At 39.5% G+C, this 20,595-nt stretch overlaps 1 protein-coding gene across 10 annotated transcripts in view; it reads left to right on the plus strand.

Moving 5' to 3' along the window:
- The window catches only part of LOC104600755 (K(+) efflux antiporter 4-like), a 44,618-nt gene continuing 24,023 nt past the window's right edge, over nucleotides 1-20,595 (plus strand). For 6 of the 10 annotated variants that reach the window (XM_088892724.1, XM_088892726.1, XM_088892725.1 and 3 more), the window contains exons 1-8: nucleotides 1-424; nucleotides 1,237-1,280; nucleotides 9,264-9,322; nucleotides 9,485-9,563; nucleotides 9,807-9,868; nucleotides 9,958-10,033; nucleotides 10,199-10,273; nucleotides 16,735-16,803. In XM_088892724.1, coding sequence (XP_088748850.1) covers nucleotides 190-424; nucleotides 1,237-1,280; nucleotides 9,264-9,322; nucleotides 9,485-9,563; nucleotides 9,807-9,868; nucleotides 9,958-10,033; nucleotides 10,199-10,273; nucleotides 16,735-16,803 — 699 coding nt within the window. In that variant the 5' untranslated portion in view covers nucleotides 1-189. The remainder of the gene's footprint in view (nucleotides 425-1,236; nucleotides 1,281-9,263; nucleotides 9,323-9,484; nucleotides 9,564-9,806; nucleotides 9,869-9,957; nucleotides 10,034-10,198; nucleotides 10,274-16,734; nucleotides 16,804-20,595) is intronic. The other 4 variants (XM_010263878.3, XM_010263879.3, XM_088892732.1 and 1 more) reach the window with 2 other exon arrangements.

The following is a 20,595-nucleotide window of genomic DNA, read 5'->3' on the forward strand; positions in this document are numbered from 1 at the left end:
AGGTTCCCTTTTTCTATTTCTACACCATCTCTCTCTCTCTCTCTCCCCTCGCCCCATGGCCCCCATCCCCATCACCAACAACAAATGAAATGAGGCACTCCTCTTTCCCACGCTGTCACTGTTAAGCTGTGCCATTCTGCGTTTCCTGCGTACCCGCCAGCGCCACTACCGTTCCCGGGTCTCTGCGCAATGAGGAATTCTTCTCCTCACCTTCTCCAATTCTTCTTCTCCTTCTCTGCTTTGCTCTGCTTCGCTTCTCTTCCTTCTCTCTCCTTCTCTCTCCTTGACGCTGAGTTGGCTCGCTCCGGGGACAGCAATTCCAATGAATCCAATGCTTCACGCTCGAGATCCAGAGAAGACAGCTTCGCTGGTATGATCGATCGGGCACTAGAGAAGGAATTCACCGAAAATGAGCAGACCGAAGGTTTGCTGGATCTACGCTCCTCCGCTCTTTCTTCTTTTCTGTTTTTACTTATGTATTTTGATTCGTTCCCTGTGGAGAATGAACTAGGGTTTTTGTTCGGGCTTTTCTCTGTTTGATATCAGTGTCGGGTTTCGTGTTAGTGCGAATAGGAAAGATTGTGAAGTTCGTCCTTGTGGATCAGCTGTATGTGGTTTTTGATGTCCCGGGGGACAAATGTGAGCATGATCCCATGCTGATTTTTCTTCCTTTCTCAATTTTGTTTTAACTCATTTCCATGAAAAAGTGATTTTCAGCCATATAGGCTCTTTTTTGTCTGCGCCTTAGAACCGAATTTCTTGTCAAAGCATCAGCGTTTTTCCTAACTTGCGTACATTAGTCCAGCGTTCTCTCAATAACTTGAAATATTAATTGCAATTTCCTGAAAGTTATTTCTTTCTGATCCTTTTGAACAATTTTGGAGACAGATAAGTATGCTTGTCTACTAAAATAACTAACGGGGAAGATTTTCCAGTTTAATACAATAATTTGTTTTCTGGAGTTTTCGTTTGTGATAGCTATTACAATTTACAATTTAGTATATTAGGTTTTCACGGTTTCTGCTGGTATAACATGTCTTCCACTTTATTTGGATTTGCTTTAGTTTGATAGGGTCAGCAAAATAGCACCCTGAAAGCAAGCACGACATATGGATCTTCACCAGTGCATGTCCCTCAATCTAGAGATTGAAGTTTTTAACGAATATTTCTTTTTCATTTGCCTCTTTATTTAAAGAGTCGGTGCTTGAGGTACACTGACGTGATTTCCTTGTGCAGAAGCCGATGCTGGTAGCTTCAACAACAGTGTTGCAGGACAACAGGTGGGTTACCATGTTCAATGTAAATTGTTCTTTACTCTTTATGGATGATATCAGGTTAAACAGAAAACTTTCTGGTTATTCTGATTAATCTATATGATCTTATGGATGCCTAGACACATTGCAACTTTTTAAGGCTTTAGTTGACCGTTGTCCATTTACTTTGTTGTGCTTCACGCACTTGCACAGAACATTTCTTTGGACTACGATCTAATTTTGGGTACGTGACTATAGCTTCCTAGGTGACATCTAATTTCAACTTGAGCTGTTCACCTGATATCATTCTATACAAAGTACAAACTGACTGACAACATGGTCCTCGTGCACTATAATTACTCTCATGTTATGATATATATTTTTGAATTTGTATTGGGTTGGGCAGGAAATTTTTCCAATCTGACCTGAAGTTTGTGTTGTTCAGTTTGGTTAGAAAGCCAGGTTGCACCCTTCATGAACATCCCAAGCCAAAAACAAAAGCAAAATAATGAGTTATTTTTAGATTCAGAATTGCATATCTGCATATGGAAAAGGATTTCTTAATCAAGTCGAAAAATGGAAGTTTGATATATTACCCCACTTATTTTACACCATGGGAGATTCCTGAATTGTGCTGACTCCATTGAACAACCCAACCATCAAAAATACAGTCAGACAGATGTGTGTCTCCAATGTCCAAATACACATTCCAAAATTCCTTTTTTTTTTTGATTAAGAAGCCAAAGCAAGTAAGCAAACCAATTAGTACTATCCATATTCTTTTCAACTAAGGAAACAGTTACAAATAAAAAATTGTGTTTGATAAATAAATGTTTAAAGATAATGCTCTACATATTGTGATGACGTCTCAAATCTTAACTAAGTTGGATTTGGATTAAATCATCAGTCGTACTGTTATGCATCTTCATTCTTCTTAATACAAGACATCTTTCATAGAAAAGGAAAAAAAGAGATCCTCCTTTCTCTTCTTCCTCCTCACCTCTTCCTCTTAAGGAGGTCCACGCCTGTTTGTGCTCGGGAGGCTTATGCCTCTTACATTCTGAACTACACCTCAGCCCTCCAGGCAGTGAAACACCTTGTGTCATGCCTCCACGTTTTAAAACATTGGTTTTCACCTCCCATGAGTATAATATGGAAGAAGTATTTGGAGGCCCATTACCCTTCTGTTTAAGTTGTCCATGGTGAGGCACATCTTCAGTACTACACTCCATTGGTAAGAAAGCCACTTTAAAGGAAGCTTCCAACTGCCAAAATTTTTATTAGGAAACAGTCCCTGCCTTCATAGTTTACTTTTTTATTGATAACAATCATAAAAGCTTTGTTAACTTGGTAAAAGAATAAATTACAAATTACAGAATTATGCCAAGCACCGCATTGTAGGTCAGCAGAAGCTTCCTACTCCACCCTATATATTCATAGAAGTTAGAAAGGACACCCATCACAAATCATTCCCCAATACAATTCTCCTCAATTGACTCCTTATCTTGTCAAGGTCTCTGCCATACTATTGGCTGATCAATAGACCCATGAAGGAATTATATTTAGTTTAATGGCTACCATTCCGATTTCCTCAATAAGTACATATATTTCCAAGTCCCAAGATGTTGTTCATAAGCCAGCCAACCATGCACTACCTTAGAATCTCCTTTCACCAATCACCACCATATTCTTATATTGAAGACAGCTAATAGTTCTGCCCTTGTTGAGTTCCATATCCAATATGTCTAGAAAAGATTGCTATTATATCTCCATTGCAACTTCTGAATACTCTGTCAATTGCTGAAGGTTCAGGATTTCCCAGACTATGCCACTGAGATTCATCTAGATCAAATTTCCCAGACTGCTTTCGTAGTTGAGCTTTCTGAAGGTCTCAGATCCAATCATCCTCCTGGTCTTGACAAAGATACTGGTTGTTACAGCAACCCAAATAGTTCTTCCACCTATTCTAATTTTCAATTGTTCATGTTTCTATGAAAGAGATGATTCTTGTTTATTACACCTGCAGGTGAGTGAAAGCAACCTTTTACTTAAGCATCTATGCTATCAGCCACCAAATAGAGATCAGGAAAAACCTCCATAAGTGGGCTATGTGCAGACCACAGGGCACAGGTTCCTTAAAAAACTGATCCTCTAACCATTTCCCACTTTCCTTTTAGTCCCCTTAATAAACTGAGGAAAAGCTTCACTTATACCTTGCCATTCCAAGCAGTCATAGGATAGTCTACCTCCCCTGTTATAATTTTTTTATCAATAGTACTGTTGGTTATAATTCAAACCATATTAAGCTTCAAATTCAATAATTGATTTTCACAAGCTAGCATTTTTCTTCAGGGATCTCCAAAACCATTTCCCTAATAGAGAAACGCTGACAGTTTCAAATGTCTGATTCCCAAACATCCACTCCTTTTGGGAGAGCAAACTCTATTCCTATCCACCACATTGATCTTCAATTTTTTTGATAAGTAAAAGATTCTTTAAAAATTCATTAAATCAGAAAAAAATAACCAACTGTTACAAGCTTCCCCAATGGAGGCACGAGATGCAGCCTCACTCATAAAGAAAAGACGGCACAAAAATTACAACTGAGACCAAAACAATTGGTCCCTAGTTACCCCTTGCTTAGCTAATGAATCAGCTATAGTATTTGCCTCCCTTCCCACCCATTGTATAATTAAGCTCATCTGTGCCACTGAATCCGGGTCTTGTAACCAGCCCGCCACCACCTTGGAATCCCCTTCAATCACCTGGTTTTCCAAGTTCATCCCTTTTGCAATCTGAACACCTTGTAGGACTGCAAACAGTTCAGCCCTTATAGAGTCTCCATTCCCCACTGGTCCCGAAAAAAGTGCTATCAGATTTCCTTCCCTATCTCTTATGACTCCTCCAATTCCAGACGGACCTGGATTGCCTTGGCTACTTCCATCAAAATTTAATTTCAAAAAACCTTCACTGGGAGGTGCCCATAACAACCTTGTTTTTGTCTTCTGTACTAAACTAGAAGCCACTGATAACATGTTCCTCCAAATATAATCAAAGGAGAACTGTCTAAAGAGATCCCAAGTTAGTAGTTTCTTGTTTGCTTCTTTGCTTCTCTTGGAAGATCCTAGCATTTCTTTCCTCCCATAGGGTCCAAATAATTGCTTCTCTGGTGCATCTCCACATTATTCTTCCCCTTCTTTTTGGCCACACGAAGCTAGCTGGATCAAACAAGATTCACCATCCGGTTTACATAGAGTGCACCAGTGCGGGGAAGTACACAGAAACAGACTCTTCTTCTCTAAGTAATCCAGAGTGTTAACTTTCCCATAAACCACTTCCCAACAAAAATCCTTAATTTTTGGAGGAATCGGTTAACACCAAACTTCCTTAGAAGGAAAGGAAAGATGGATAGGGGACCGACAAAGAGCACTAGAAAAAGAGGCACAAGAAAAGAAACCTTTAGGACTTGGACACCAAACCCTTCTGCCCGGTTTTGGAGGCTCTAAGAAGACTCTTTCAAGAAGCAACAACTCTGACAAAGAGGTGACTTCTTCATCCCTCAATCCCCTTCGAAACCCAAAGTCCCAATTATGACCCAGAGGAAAAATAGGAGGTGCTAGAAAAAAAGAGATGCTCTCATTTTTATACAAGGAGATGGAATACAAAAAAGGAAACAAGTCCTTTAGAGGCTGGCCCCCCAACCAGATGTCTTCCCAGAAGTGAATTAAGTTACCTGAACAAACATCATACCTGATAAACCTTAGGAAATGAGGAAGAGTGCTGTTTCCTAGGTGTTTCCAAAGTATCCCAAAGTGATACACTAGCATCCCAACCACTCTCCAATCTCCCATGGATACTGTTCACCACCTCATGCCATAATCTATCCCCCTTTAAAGGCCATCTCCATAACCACTTCCCTAATAGAGCCATATTCTTCTTTCTCACATTCCCAATTCCTAAGCCACCCTCTTTCTTGCTTTTAGACACAATTTCCCATTTAACTAGGTGATCTTTTTTAGACTCTCCCGGTTCCCAAAGAAAATCCCTCATGATTTTCTAACTTCTTCGCTTCCCTTGGTGGAATCCTAAACACAGAGAGGAATTTGATTGGTAGGTTAGCCAAAGTTGATCTTATTAGAGTGATCCTACCTCCTAGCTAAATATAGTTCCTTTTCCAAGCCGCCAATCTCTTCCCACATCTTTCTACATTTGGGTTCCAGAACTTACTTTCCTTAGGGTTGGCGCTTAAAGGAAGACCTAAATAAGTCAACGGCCACTGGGTGATGGGACACTCTAAGCAATCTGTTACCGAGTTTAAATCATCATCCGCTAGGTTAATCCCTACTATGCTAGGGTTTAAAATGTCAATGTTGATGGAAATGTCGCTTACCCAAATATAGGACAAATGTTGGTAATGTTGGAAATGTCGGATGGAAATATTGTAAAAATTATAGACTATTATCTTCCATGATGCACATGTTTATTATTAAGAAAATTATTCTAATAAGTAATTAGTTTAAGTAATACTTTTATTATTATATAAAAACATCTCACTATTTTTTGTTTTTTATGAATATTTTTATCTCAAATACTAACTTTCTTATTATTATTTCATTTTTTATTACTTTTATAATGAGGGTCTACAACATCACCATATAAACTATTTATTAAACCATATAAATTAGATAAACCAGTTAATATTTTATTATTTATAAAAATATTTTATTCATGCATTTTATTTTATTTTAATAAGTAGTTATTTTAATCATTTGTGTTTATGAATATTTTATATTTTATCTTAAATATTATTTTTCTTATTATTTATTCATTTTTGTTGGCTTTTATAATGAGGGTCTACAATATTACCATAGACCTTCATACACTTGTAATAAGACTAAAAGAATATATTAAAGATTCTTTTTATAAGTTTTCTATTAGGAGGTCTATAGTATTACAACAGACCCTATTGCACTGCAACATACTTGTAGTTATGTTTTGAAGATACCATTTAAAGGCATGCTTTTGTGATAGTCTATAGACCATCGTGTATTGTAGCATGTCTTTTATAACATAAACTTCAACATTAGGCTTTTTGGTTCATTGGTCATTCGAACCCTCAACCTGAAATTTCAAAGACTCCACAAAGACACAAAGACATAGTGCGATTGTGCGAGGATTTTAGGAATCCGCAGATGAAGACGCAGAAATATAAGAGGAAGATGAAGACAAGCATTCTTTTCATCCTCAACTCCACATCTTCTTCTTCTTTTGTTTTTTCCTTTTTCCCCTTATTTTTCATGGTTATTCACTATGAGAGGGAAATAGGGATAGTATTGCATACCTGAATCGAGATGAGACTTGAGAGTGAGACAAGAGCAATTTCCTTGGAGTTTTAGATGTCCAGTGTCCTGCATCTTCTTCCAAGAAGGTATTTGAGTGCAAGACTGAGGGTAGAAGCCACTTTTGTGCCTATTTGAGCCTGAAGTTGTAGTTCTTCCAGCTTCAGGTAAGTAAACTGAAAACTTCTTTTTTTTTTTCCATTAAATCTCTCTTTTTTTCTTTTTGTTTGTGATGAAACTTGATTGTCTTCACTTCGATGTTGTCGACATTTGGAAGAAATATTATACTTTTTTTTGTTTTTTAAATGACATAAGCAATATTTACCGAAATGGACGAAATATTGACCAACATTTTGTATTTTTTTAATTCAAGTGAGAGTTCATGTCGGTAGGTCTAACATCGACATGTTGGGCAACATTACCAAAGTGTCGTGACATTTTAAACCATGAGCTACGGAACACTTACCTAAGTTGATTTTCATGTTTGAGATCCCTTCAAACTTCTTGATCGATTGTTTTAATCCCCTCACCCTCCTAATATCATTGGAGGTGAGTAATTGGAACACTATTTCTGCCCACTCTCCAACCCCTAATCTCATATTCCCTATCAGCTTTAGAGAGGAGTCTACTAAACACATTGGCCACTAAAGTAAAAAGGAAGGGTGAGAGAGGATCCCCTTGCCTGGTCCTCTACAAACTGGGAAGAAGTCTTTGACCACTCCATTAACAATGATAGAGAAGTGAGAAGACCGAATAGAATAAAACACCCAATGACACCATCTCTCCCCAAACCCACACTAATGCAACACCTCTAATAAGAAATTCTAGTCCACCAGATCATAAGCTTTTTCTAGGTCCAATTTGCACACAAAACCTTCCTTCCCAAATTTCTTCAATTCCTCTAACATTCATTGGCTATTAGGATTTGGTCGATTATTTGTCTCCCTTGAACAAAAGCTCCTTGAAATTGACTTGTGAGAGAGGGTAGTACCACTTTAATCCTCAAAGAGAAGACCTTAGCAATTATTTTATAGATACTGTTCACCAAACTAATGGGTCGGAAATCCTTGGGTTGGCTTGCATCAGGTTATTTTGGAATTAGGGAAAAAAAGTTGCATTAACTCCAGGACTAACAATATGTGTATTCGAGAATTCTTTGAAGACTTCATCTTTCACCACTTCCCAACAGTCCTGATAAAAAGCCATTGTAAAACCATCCGGACCTGGTGCTTTAAATCTATCCATAGAAAAAACTGCCTTTTTTATTTCTTCTTCCTCAAAATCCCTTTCTAGCCACCTTGCTGCCTCCTCTTCTAATAAAGGCCACTCTAACCCTTCTAAGTTAAATCTTTCTCCCAATGGCATTCTATACAAGGATATGAAATGGTCCACAAAGATCCTGGCTATCTCATCCTGGTTAGAGGTCACTTCTCCATTTACTTCCAGCCTAGCCACAAAATTGTTGCACCTTTTGCTGTTGGCCATCGCATGAAAAAATCTTGTGTTCCCATCCCCTTCCTTGATCCATTTATGTCTTGACTTTTGTCTCCAGCAGATTTCCTCCCTATTGATGACTTCTTCCAATTCCTTTTTCAACTTTCCTCTCAGCTCCCTATCTTCCATAGTAAGGTTTCTCTCCCTCTCCATTTCATCCACTTCTTCAATCTTAGAGATTAGGGTCAATTTCCTTTCTTCTATCCTTCCAAAATGTTCCCTATTCCACTCCTTTATTTTAGATCTCAATCTTTGCAATTTTTTGTGGAATTTTATTCCCTCCCATCTTACCCCCCTTCAATCCTCCTTCCACCATTCCTCCACTCTGAGAACAAATTCTGGATGTGACAGCCACATATTTTAATTCTAAAGGGTGAAGGACCATGCAAGAAAGATTCTGAACCTAATCTAATGGGGTGGTGGTCTGAGGTGACTCTAGGCAAAGCTCTAGAAATCATACTTTCCCAGTGATCTACCCATCCTCTGTTGAAAACAAACCTACCCAGTTTTGAACACAATGGATTTTCAATTCTTCCTACATGGATCTTCAATTCTTCCTTCCAACCTTTTCATAACAAAAAATCACTCATGTATTTCTCCATTTCATCCGCTTCCTTGGCAGAATGTGAAAGAGATAAATAATCAGTAAGCAAGAAAGGACTTATTTCTGCAAGGTAACTTTACCTCTTTTCGGGTTTGTACATGTGTCCATCCATATACATATACAAAAGAGCCAACCTACCATTGAGGTAGCTTTAGGTTTCTGGAGAAAGTACTTGAGGTCTTAAAAAACCAGTCTGATGCTTTTTGTTTGGGTTGAATCTGACTTAAGTTGCACCTTATACCCTAGTAAATATTGGTTGCGGATTTGCAATGCCAACTTTGTCTTGGATTGATTCTCAATTTTAACCATGCGTCAGTTGTTGACTTGCTTTTTGAAAGGGTCTTCTTTTTTCGTTAATCAGTCAAGACAAATTCTGTTAAGAATTATGAATTATATATGTTTATCTGAAAATTGAAACTGATATGAATTTCAAGAATGTTTATTATGTTGCAGGAGAACATACCATGTTAAGTGATTGTGCTATCTTTCTCTTCATACTTGGTTTGATGGAATAATGGAACTTGGCATAATTCTTCTGCTGAATATATAATTTTTTGTGTTTTTGTTCATCAGGCTGTTCTGGAAACTGTAGCTAGAGTCAAGCCCAAGAAAAATGACACCAAGGAGGAGAAGTATGCTCTATAATGTGAATAAATAAATAAATGATTTTCATAATTGGTGTTTCATTGGATATTTTTCTTTATTGGCACAAGGGGAATTTAGATCCCTTTGAAACTTAAGCTTTATTATCTGAAATTTGAATTCTACTGACCTCTTTGCGTCTTTTATTATAGGTCATTTCAACTTCATGATGTATTCAATTTGGATAATGAGAATCGGGCAGATGATATGCCAACACTAATTGATCGTCGGGTATATTTTGCATGTAAAACTATGACGTTTTAGTTTGATACTTTGTACCTGGACTACTTTGTTGGTAACATGTCCTGATGTAATTAAAAATGGGAATTCTTAACAAGTTTGTACAAAAAATGGGAATTCTTAAGTCTTAACAAGTTTGTACACAAATACTTCTTTACTTGTATCTTATAAAAGTTCAACAATTACCAATCAGAAAAACATAGCCCAATGCAACTGCTTGAACTGCTTTTTCAGGACAATGTCTTCATTATATCCAATCCGAAATCCAAATATCCTGTGCTACAACTGGACTTGAGGTAACCTTAATTATTTCTTTGTTACAATTAAATTTGTAACTAATGTCAATCTGTGCTTTACTAAACTGTTGAGCTCACATTCTTTGAAGGTTTATATCAGATCTGGTAGTTGTTATTGTTTCTGCTACTTGTGGTGGAATGGCCTTCGCTTGTGCTGGACAACCGGTCAGAACACCATCTCTGCTCTATGCTTTGTTCAAATGAACTGTTCTTATGTCTGCATGCCCTAAGTTTTTGTGGCACCGACATCCATCTTCCCTCAAATTTTCTATGAAAATTACTATAATGTACTTATAGAAGTGCATTTCATCCATTTTGAATTTCTTGCAGGTTATTACTGGATATTTGCTAGCAGGATCTGTTATTGGACCTGGAGGGTTGAGTTTTGTTAGTGAACTGGTGCAAGTAAGTTGGTCTTATTTTGCGATATGTTTTTTTATCGGTAACAGTGTAAATTTTATTGATTGTGAAAAAGAATTTTATGGACAATAAGGAAACTCAAATATTAGGCTATCATTCTTCCTATCCCCTTCCTCCATATTTTGCTTTGACTTTTTTACATTCATCTTACATTGGTGATTTCCCAAAACATATGTTCCCTATTGATCCCCTGTTGAGCAAATGAGTGAACCAAGCAGTTTGTGGTCTGTTTAATGATGTAGGAAAGTGTAGATTTATGTAAAAGAAGTTAGACACCCTATTTTGAACACCAAGTAGTTAGACAATATGCTCCCTATTGACCACCTGTCGAGCAAATGAGTGGGGCAAGCAGTTTGTGGTCTGTTTAATGAGTTCTACTTGTAGGAAAGTGTAGATTTATGTAAAAGAAGTTAGGCATCCTTTTTTTTTTTTCAGTAAGAAGTTAGACGACACCCTTGTGTATGTGTAGACCCAAAAAGGCTTTCCATGTTACACTCCCGGTCCCCACCTTGTATTCATGGAACAAATTTTAGCCCAAAAGACCTTACCATGTGCTAAAAAGAGGCACTTTCCAAGGGTGAGTTTTATATTAAAGAAGGTAAAACCTTATATGGAAAATATTAGTTGTCTAAATGACCAATACAGAGCGGGGTATTAGGTTAATGTGGATTGGGAGATGAAACATATGGCCAATTCAGAAGGTCCCCTAGTTGGCACTTGGTTTGTATTGGATGGAGCATTAATCCACATGGTAGAGCCATAGAAAAGCTCCCTACTTGATCCAATTAGGAAATTGTTTTTGATAAATAGCACATTTATATTTTACTGATCATTCACACAAATATAAACATTTTCTTTTGGTTCATGTACACTATATGGCCAATATTAGTTGTCTAAATGACCAATACAGAGTGGGGGGATGCAGGCAGAGAGAGAGAGAGAGAGAGAGAGAGAGAGAGAGATCTACCAATGAAGTCACTTGAAAATTTAACTAGACACATAGCATATTATTGGGCGAGATACGTCTGTACTTGTGGTATTTGTTCCACAATGTGATGAGCGTGAACTGACCACCGCACAGCTTTTTACTCGTGGTGAACGGCGACAAATCTCAGGGCAGTTTCAATAGAGAACAACAACAACTTGCGAATGGAGAAACTTTGGAAAAGAGTAGCCATAATCGGCCAAAAAACTTTTGACTTGGAGTTAATTTTAGGAGATCAAGAAGACCTTCTTGAGGTAACAAAAAGAAGCAGAGGTTCCTGGACGAGACTAGTTCTCTCTATTGAAGAAGTAAATTGGTGGAGAAACTGTATCCAAGAGGTACTCCAGAATCAGAAACAAACACTCGAGAAGAAATTTCGAAATGATCAGGGTGGATTCTTAATTCTCCAACTAAAAGAGAATAAATGGGGGAGATTCATTCGGTTGAGTAACTGGGAGAAATCTTCCAAGTGGAGAAACATCTGCATCCCAGAAGAATACTCAAGTGAAGGTTGGAAAATCTTTGTAAACCTGCTAAGTGCTTTTGTCCCTAAAACAGAGAACCTCTGTCCTACCTCCCCCATTCTAAACCCTTTTCCCTAGCTTGAGAAAAGAAGTAAGATCATAAAGGCTGGAGGCTGCTCTTTCATCTCAGTGGTATACCAAGACAAACCATTCGAAAACTGGAAGCAAGTGTTCACCTGCACCAAACCAGACTCCCTGTCTTGGAGAAGTCGAACTAGGTCTCTCAGCCAACTTTCACACCTGAGAGATCTTAAAACTCTTCCCATTTGACTCAAATCGAGTGGTAGGTTTTGCTCCCTCCGAGGAGTTAGTTCTAAGGTGGGCCAGTTTAGAAAACTCTTTGCTGTATGGAAAGCCAATCTTCTTAGAACGATAGTCTCCGATGATAAACACCGTTCCAGATTGTCTAAACTTCAATGGCTGGGTAAAAATCTATGGGTTGCCCTTCCACCTCTGGACGGAAGAAATTTTCTCCTTGATTGGAAACCTGTGTGGTGGTCTAGTGGAAATAGACAAAAATGAAGAGCCTTCAAGATTTGAACTCAGCTCGAATAAAAGTGAAGAGCCATGGAGTTCACTTGATCTCTCGAATGGTTCCCCTGCTAGACAGAAATGTCTGGTTCTACATTTCAGTGGAGGTGGAGAAGACGACTGAGTCACTTGCCCCTCAAGCTGAGTCAACTCATCATTCCCTTACTGGGGAAGGATCAAAGGCTCCTGTATAGCCGAAACCCACTTCAGGAAACTGTTGGAAACCAGAAGAGCTACTCAGGACAGGAAGTAACTCCCTTGAGAAGGTAACCTCTGTTACCAAGAAATCCCATTCTCGGTCACTTAAAAAAAAGGAGCCGGAAAAGCAGAGCGGGCCTTGCCACATGCCCAACAACAGTTCAAAATTCAAACAGCTGGATCTCTGTGGACCCGCAAATAGGCATCAAAGAGATGTTCATAGACCTCCCTCCATATCAGACAGGTCCAGCTCATCTCCTTCCTCAGAGATGTACAAATTAGAAGAAACAGAGGATTCAAGCTCCTATGCCTCAAAGGTTGAGATCGATCCAAGGGAAGTGGCCTTTTCAAGAGAGAAAAAGCTCTTTACCGAAAAGGAAGTGTGGGAAAGCATCGAGATGTTTGAACAGATGCACCTGGTCGATCCAGAATACGGAAAAAACTGTGACACAACCAGCCTAGAGGAAGAAAGAGGAAGAGACTCAACATCCCATTCCAAGCCCCCTTCCACCGTATGTCGTTCTTATACTAGAGCTCCCACCCCCTCTTCTCCTTTGCTGTCTTCTTTTCATTCAAAAAGTGTTTTAAATCTTCCTTATCATGGTTCCATTTTTTCTTCTCAGGTCTGAATGGAGGGCAGTCCCAACCGTATGTCAACCAAAGCTGACAAGCAAAGTCAAACAGTGATTCCCTGCTCCCGGACAGCCATAGAAGGGAAGTTCAACTGGAAGAGGATACTTTAGATATGGCAAGCAAATTGGGATAGGCGGAAAAAAGGAAACCTTTCTAAACCAAGGAACAGAAAAGGGAAGTGGCAGCAACTGGAAAAATGACAGGGAAGAGTGGAAAGAGGAGCTCAAAAGGAGAATTAAAGAGACTCCAATGGGGAGTAACTGATAACAGATCTTCAAGTCTTAGGGCAGATAAGGGAAAAACAGTGAATAGGACTAAATAAAGATCTTAAGCTGGAACGTCAGGGGATTGGGAGGCCAGATTAAAAGAAGTCTGGTAAAAAACACCTTAAGAAGAGAAAGGCCGGACATAGTCATTTTGCAAGAAACTAAGAAAGAAGTGTTTGACAGAAAGTTGATGAGAGCAATTTGGGGAATCAGAGGAAAGAAATGGGCAGTCCTCCAGCTGTAGGCACCTCGGGGGGAATTATATTGGCCTGGAATGAAGAGGAGGTTACAGGCATTGAGATAGATAAAGGAAATTATACAATCTCAGTTATGTTTACCAACAATTCTGATGGGTTTTGTTGGATTCTGACAGGAGAGTATGGACCAAACAACCCCTCGGATAGGCAGAACTTTTGGGAAGAATTGGATTCTTTGCAAGAGCACAATGACATCCCTTGGGCTTTAGGGGGTGATTTCAATGTCACAAGATTCTCCTAAGAAAACTCAAACAGAAGAACAGTGACCAGAAGCATGAGGGAATTCTCCAGATTCATATCCAGACATAACCTTTGTGATCTCCCCCTTCAAAATGGCCAATTTGCCTGGTCGAACTTGCAAGAAAATCCAGTAAGGTGCAGAATTGACAGATTTCTGGTTTCTCCATATTGGGCTGAGAAGTTTTCCATATCTCATTCAAGAAATCAGACCGTGTTGTACTTCAGACCACTGGCCACTAGTCTTGCAGACAGATAAGACTCTGAAAGTAAAATCCCCATTTAGGCTGGAAAAAATGTGGACCTTGCACAAGGACTTTCACAAGAAAGTGACTTTCTGGTGGGAAGAATATTCAGTAGAGGGATGGGCTGGTTTCAGACTCCTACAGAAGTTGAAAGACCTAAAAAGAAAGCTGAAGTCCTGGGGGAAAGAAGAATTCAAATTTTTTATAGAGGAGAAAAGTGCAATTCTCTCAGAGCTCGAGGACCTAAACCAAAAGGAACAAATAGGTAACCTGGATGGAGATGAAAAGAGGAGAAGAGAAGTCCTAAGAATTTCCTGGGAGAATGTTGTTAGAAGGTGTTAACAGCTGTTATTTTTCCTATGTATAGTACCGCAGGGGTACTATTGTACTTTTGCTCCTTTTTTATTTTAGTTGTTGTCGCCCTAGTATATATATTAAAAGGCTGCGCCGCCAGCAGCAATCTTTTGAGCTCTCAGTTCTCTCTTCTCTCTTTTTCTCTCTCTTTTCTCTCTCTTTTCTCTCTTCTTTCACTCTTCTCTCCTGCATAACATGGTATCAGAGCGGGACTACCAGATCTGAAAGGAGAAGTCGAGTGAACAGTTTTTTTTTTCTTCGCACCAGATTTCCAGATCTGCCGCCCTCATCTGCTGTTCGGCTGAATGAAGATCTCACAAATTGAAGTAACCTTTCTCTCTCTCTCTTACCTTTTTTTTTCTGGTCGTGTGCCAGGGCAGAACCTGTACTAGGTCTGCCGATTGGATGTGAGGTGATCAACACCTCTTTCTTTCCTTTTTTGTGAGGTCGACTGAGCCCTGTGAAACTGTAGGTTGTGAGGACTTTTTTTATGTGCTGCAACAGTAGCTTTTATGGTGAACTGTGGGTCAGAAAGTGACCAGTACTTGTGTGTTGCAACAACAGCTTTTATGGTGAACTGAAGGTCAGAAAGTGACAAGTACTTGCTGTAACAGTAGTCCTGTTGATGCGTATGTCAAGAGATGACCTGTGTGCACTGTGACAACACTTGTGTTGAACTTGTAAGTCAAGGAATGACCTTTTAGTACTGTAACCGCACCTATAACAACACTTTTAAGGCTGTGTACCCCATTTAAGAGTTGTTTTTGAATCTGAAATCATGAGTGGTGAAGATTCTGCTACATCCGGTGTTTCCTCAATGCTGAATGGAAGGAGTGGGGGTGTGGACCTATCCTTTCCCATGGCTGTTATCCCTCTTGATGGTTTAAATTATTTAGAGTGGTAAAGAGGGATCAAGCTGTACATCACCACAAGGGGAAAGATAGGTTATATTAATTGGAGAATCAAAGAACCACATTTTGCGAGTGCTGAATATGACAGATGGAACCAGGAAAACAACATGGTCATGTCTTGGCTTTTAGTTTCTATGCAACCTCAAATAAGAAGGAATTTCATGTGGGTTGAAACGACAAATGAGATCTGGGAACAAGCCAAATCAAAATATTTGGAACTGCGACACTATGCAAAAATCTATCAACTACAGGCAAAATTGTCTACTTGTATACAGGGGGAGAGGTCTCTATCTGTGTACTACTCAGACTTGACCTCTGTCTGGAAGGAGTTAGATCATTATCAGAGTGTAGACTGGAAGTGTGATGAAGATGCAAAACTGTACAAAAAACTCGTCTCCCAGCAGAGAGTGTTTGCTTTCTTACATGGTTTGAACCCTACATATGAATCTATTAGAGTCCAGATCCTAGGTAGCAAGGATCTTCCATCAGTTCAGGAAGTTTATACTCTTGTGCAATCAGAAGAAGCAGAAGGAATTTGATGAATAGTTCTGGAGGAGATGCAGTTGTGTTGACAGCGAAAGAGAGTGTTATTACCAATGGGGGAAATACTTCTAGGAAGGGAGATCTTCAGAAAAAGATGGATGACAAAGACAAATTGTGGTGTACTCATTGCCAGAAACCCCGACACACTCGAGACGCATGCTAGGATCTTCATGGAAGCCGAAATGGGCTCAAGATCTGAATAAGAAGCAAGGTTCAAATATGAATAAAAAGTCAAGACAGCAAGGTACAAGAAAACACACTATAGCAAACATGGCTACTCAGGAGAATCAACCCCCCATTCATACAGTGACTCAGACACATTCATCTGGATCTGACCCAAGGGAGGATATTATAAATTCCTTCCGTGACCAATTAGAGCTCTATGGTAGAGCAATTCGTCAGATGGATGCTCCTCCCTCAACTTCATTTGCGTCTACATCAGGTAACTCTGCCACAGCTTTCCATGTTGTTTCTCATAACTTTGACACTCCCTGGATCATTGATTCTGGAGCGTGAAAACACATGACTGGTATGTCCTCTTACTTTCAAACCTATCACCTTTCTGGAAGAGACACGGTGAGACTAGCTGATGGATCATATACTACCATAGCTGGTCAAGGAACCGTTTCTCTTCCTCTCGGCCTTACCCTCTCGGGTGTTTTACATGTTCTGAAAGTTCTCATTAATTTGTTCTCTGTTAGTAGTATTACTAATTCCTTAAACTGCTCAGTAACCTTTTTCCCTTCTTATTGTGTGATTCAGGATCCGGCCTCGGGGAGGATGATTGGTAGAGGATGTATGGTTGATGGACTTTACATGCTGGAGAATAAGGTTGGTCTTCATGTCATAGAGTCTAAGAGTCAGTCCTGTAAGAGTCAAGTTTATTTATGGCATTGTCGCCTTGGTCATTTATCGTTCGAGTCTTTGAAAGTGGTGTTTCCAGAATTGTTTAAGTCAGTGTCCGTTTCAGATTTCTCGTGTCAAACTTGTCAATTGAGTAAGCAATGTAGAACTCATTTTCTTTCAAAAAATAATAAATCCGAATTTCCTTTTCATATTGTTCATTCTGATGTGTGAGGCCCTGTTACTTTACCATCTAAGAGTGGCTACAAGTATTTTATTACCATTATCAATGATTATACTAGATATACATGGGTATATCCCATGCGGACCAGGGATGAAGTACCAAAAATTATCCAAGATTTTTAATGGATGGTCTTCACCCAATTTCAAACTGAAATCCAATTTTTTCAGTCAGATAATGCCAAAGAGTATTTTCATAGTGATCTCACGGAATTTTTTGCGTCACGTGGTTCACTTCACCGTAGCTCTTGTGGCCGAACACCACAATAAAATGGTGTTACCGAAATAAAGAACCGACACCTCCTTGAAGTGGCCCGGGGTTTACTACTCCATATGAATGTCCCAAAACGCTTTTGCCTTGAGGTTGTCCTTTGTGCTACCTACCTCATCAACTGCATGCCCTCTCGTTGGTTAGAGTGCAAAGCCCCACATCAGCTTCTCTTTCCTAAGGCCCCCCTTTTTTCCATTCCTCCTCGTGTGTTTGGTTGTCGTTGCTTTGTCCAAAATTTGTCCCCTACTCATGGGAAATTGGATCCTCGTGCTATTCCTTGCATATTCCTGGGATACTCCTTCACTCAAAAGGGATACCGTTGTTTTGATCATGTTTCTCGGAAATTCTATATTTCCATGGATGTCTCTTTCTTTGAGAGTGTGCCTTTTTTCCCTGTTTCTCCTTAGGGGGAGAGTAGGAATGAGGAAACACTGGTTCATCTCCCTCCTTTTTCTGATCCTCCTCCTTTTCGTGTTTTCTTTCGTTATCACAAAGGCTAACCAAATTCAAGAGCTGTGGAGAATCTAAAAACTGTTCCTCCAATGCCATTAAACTCTTCGGGGGTAGATCATACTCACTCAGGTATCTTGGTTCCCATTGATGTTCCTGACCCCATTGCAATTGATACCTCTGTTGCTAATGACCTTGACCTTCCTATTGCTCACAGGAAAGGTGTTAGATCGTGCACCACTAAACACTCAATTTCCCACTTTGTTACCTATGAAAACATTTCACCCTTCTTTCGAGCTTTTCTCCCATCCATTGATAGTGTCCCTATCCCTAAGAGTGTGGCAGAAGCTCTTTCAGTACCTGAATGGACAGATGCTATGAAGGAAGAAATTAATGCCCTTCATAAAATGGCACATGGGAACTTGTAGATCTTCCTAAGGGAAAGGATCTAGTTGGATGTAAATGGGTGTTCACAGTCAAACATAGGGTTGATGGCGGCACGATGGAGAGGTATAAAGCTCGTTTAGTGGCAAAGGGGTTTACACAAGTGTACGGAGTTGATTATGCAGAGACTTTTGCACCCGTTGCCAAGATGAACTCCATTAGAGTTTATTCTCTCTTGCTGCTAATCTTGACTGGGATCTACATCAGCTTGATATCAAGAATGCGTTCTTGAATGGTGACCTTGAAGAGGAAGTTTACATGATACAACCCCTTGGTTTTCAGGCTCAAGGCAATGAACAAAAGGTGTGCAGGTTGAAGAAGTCTTTATACGGGCTGAAACAATCACCTGGAGCCTGGTTCAACAGAAAGGATACAAGCAATGTCAGTCTGATCACACATTGTTTGTGAAAAGAGGAGAAGGTAAAATTGATGCTTTGATAGTATATGTTGATGATATAGTTATCCCTGGTGACTGGAAGGATGAAATCCAAAAGTTGAAGAGTTTTCTTGCCACACAGTTTGAAGTAAAGGATTTAGGTCCTCTAAGATACTTCCTAGGAATTGAAGTTGCCCGCTCAAAAAGGCGTATCTTCATTTCCTAGAGGAAGTATGTCCTAGATTTACTCCAAGATACATGAAAAATGGGAGTGAAGCCAGTTGATTCCCCCATTGATCCTAACCATAAATTAGGTGACAACCAAGGTGAACCTATCAAGGATGTGAAACAGTTTCAGAGCAGTTCATGCATGCCCCAATGACCACTCATCTTGAAGCAACAGAAAGAATCCTCCGATACCTTAAAAGGTTTCCAGGTGTTGCTTGTTGTTTCAAAGGCACGGACATTTGAATGTTGAAGTGTATACTGATGCTGATTGGGCAAGATCCCTAAATGACAGAAAGTCAACTAGTGGCTACTGTACCTTCATAGGAGGAAATCTAGTTACATGGAGAAGCAAAAAGCAAAGTGTGGTGGCTAAATCCAGTGTTGAAGCTGAATATCGAGCAGTCGCTCATGGAGTGGCTGATATTATGTGGATAAAGAATCTGTTGAGTGATTTGGATTTTCCAGTGGACAGACCTATGACCCCATTCTGTGATAACGAAGCAGCCATAAACATTGCTGCTAACCCTGTGCTACATGATAGAACTAAACACATCAAAGTCGACAAGCATTTTATCATAGAGAAAGTTATCACAGGGGAAGTGTGTACTCCCTATGTTAGCTCCGAGGATCAACTTGCAGACATCTTTACAAAAGGACTACACCACTCAAGACATCATGATTTATGTGACAAGTTGGGCATGATTGACATCTATGTCCCAACTTGAGGGGGAGTGTTAACAGCTGTTATTTTTCCTATGTATAGTACCACAGGGGTACTATTGTACTTTTGCTCCTTTTTATTCTAGTTGTTGTCGCCCTAGTATATATATTAAAAGGCTGCGCCGCCAGCAACAATCTTTTGAGCTCTTAATTCTCTCTTCTCTCTGTTTTCTCTCTTCTTTCACTCTTCTCTCCTGCATAACAGATGGGAAGAAATCTTTTGGAGAAAAAGATCTAGGATCAGATGGTTGATGGAAGGAGACAATAACTCAAAGTTCTTCCATAATTACACTTCAGGGAGGCGCAGGAAAAACCACATCTCAAAAATTAAAGTAGATCAAAGGGAAGTGGAAGATGCGGATGAGATAACAGAAAGTTTTCTTAACCCCTTCAAAGAATTCTATTCTAAAGAAAACTTCAGAAGTCTAACACAGTTGGGAAGGGCCAACCCTAACAGAAGAAAAGAGGAGCTGGCTTGAAAAAGACTTTCAGGAGCAAGAAGTAAGGAAAGCAGTTTTTGACATGGACGGGGACAGAGCCCCAGAACCAGATGGTTTTCCCATATTTTTCTTCCAGATCTGCTGGGATATAGTAAAAAATGATCTCATGGAGGTTTTTAAGGAATTCCACTCTTCGGATGTTGTAAATAAAGATAACAACTCCACCTTTATCTGTCTCATTCTGAAGAAAGGAGGCGTCTTGGAAGTAAAAGATTTTTGGCCAATAAGCATAGTAGGGAGTGTGTATAAACTAGGCAAAGGTGTTGGCAAATAGGATCAAAGAAAGCCTAGGAGATCTAGTCTCATCTAATCAATTTACCTTTGTGAGAGGTAGTCAAATCGTGGACAGCATCTTAATAGCAAACGAATGTGTCGAAGAAAGAAGAGTGGAAGGTCCGGTCTTCTTGTCAAACTAGATCTTGAAAAGGCGTATCACAAAGTGGATTGGGATTGCCTCCTTGAAGTTTTGAAACTGAGGGGTTTCGGTGCAAAATGGTTACAATGGATGAAAGGCTGTATTAGCTCAACATGGTTTTCAATACTCTTGAACG

Source organism: Nelumbo nucifera, chromosome 8 (assembly GCF_055504915.1).
Source record: "Nelumbo nucifera cultivar China Antique chromosome 8, China Antique-T2T, whole genome shotgun sequence".
Lineage (NCBI taxonomy): Eukaryota > Viridiplantae > Streptophyta > Magnoliopsida > Proteales > Nelumbonaceae > Nelumbo > Nelumbo nucifera.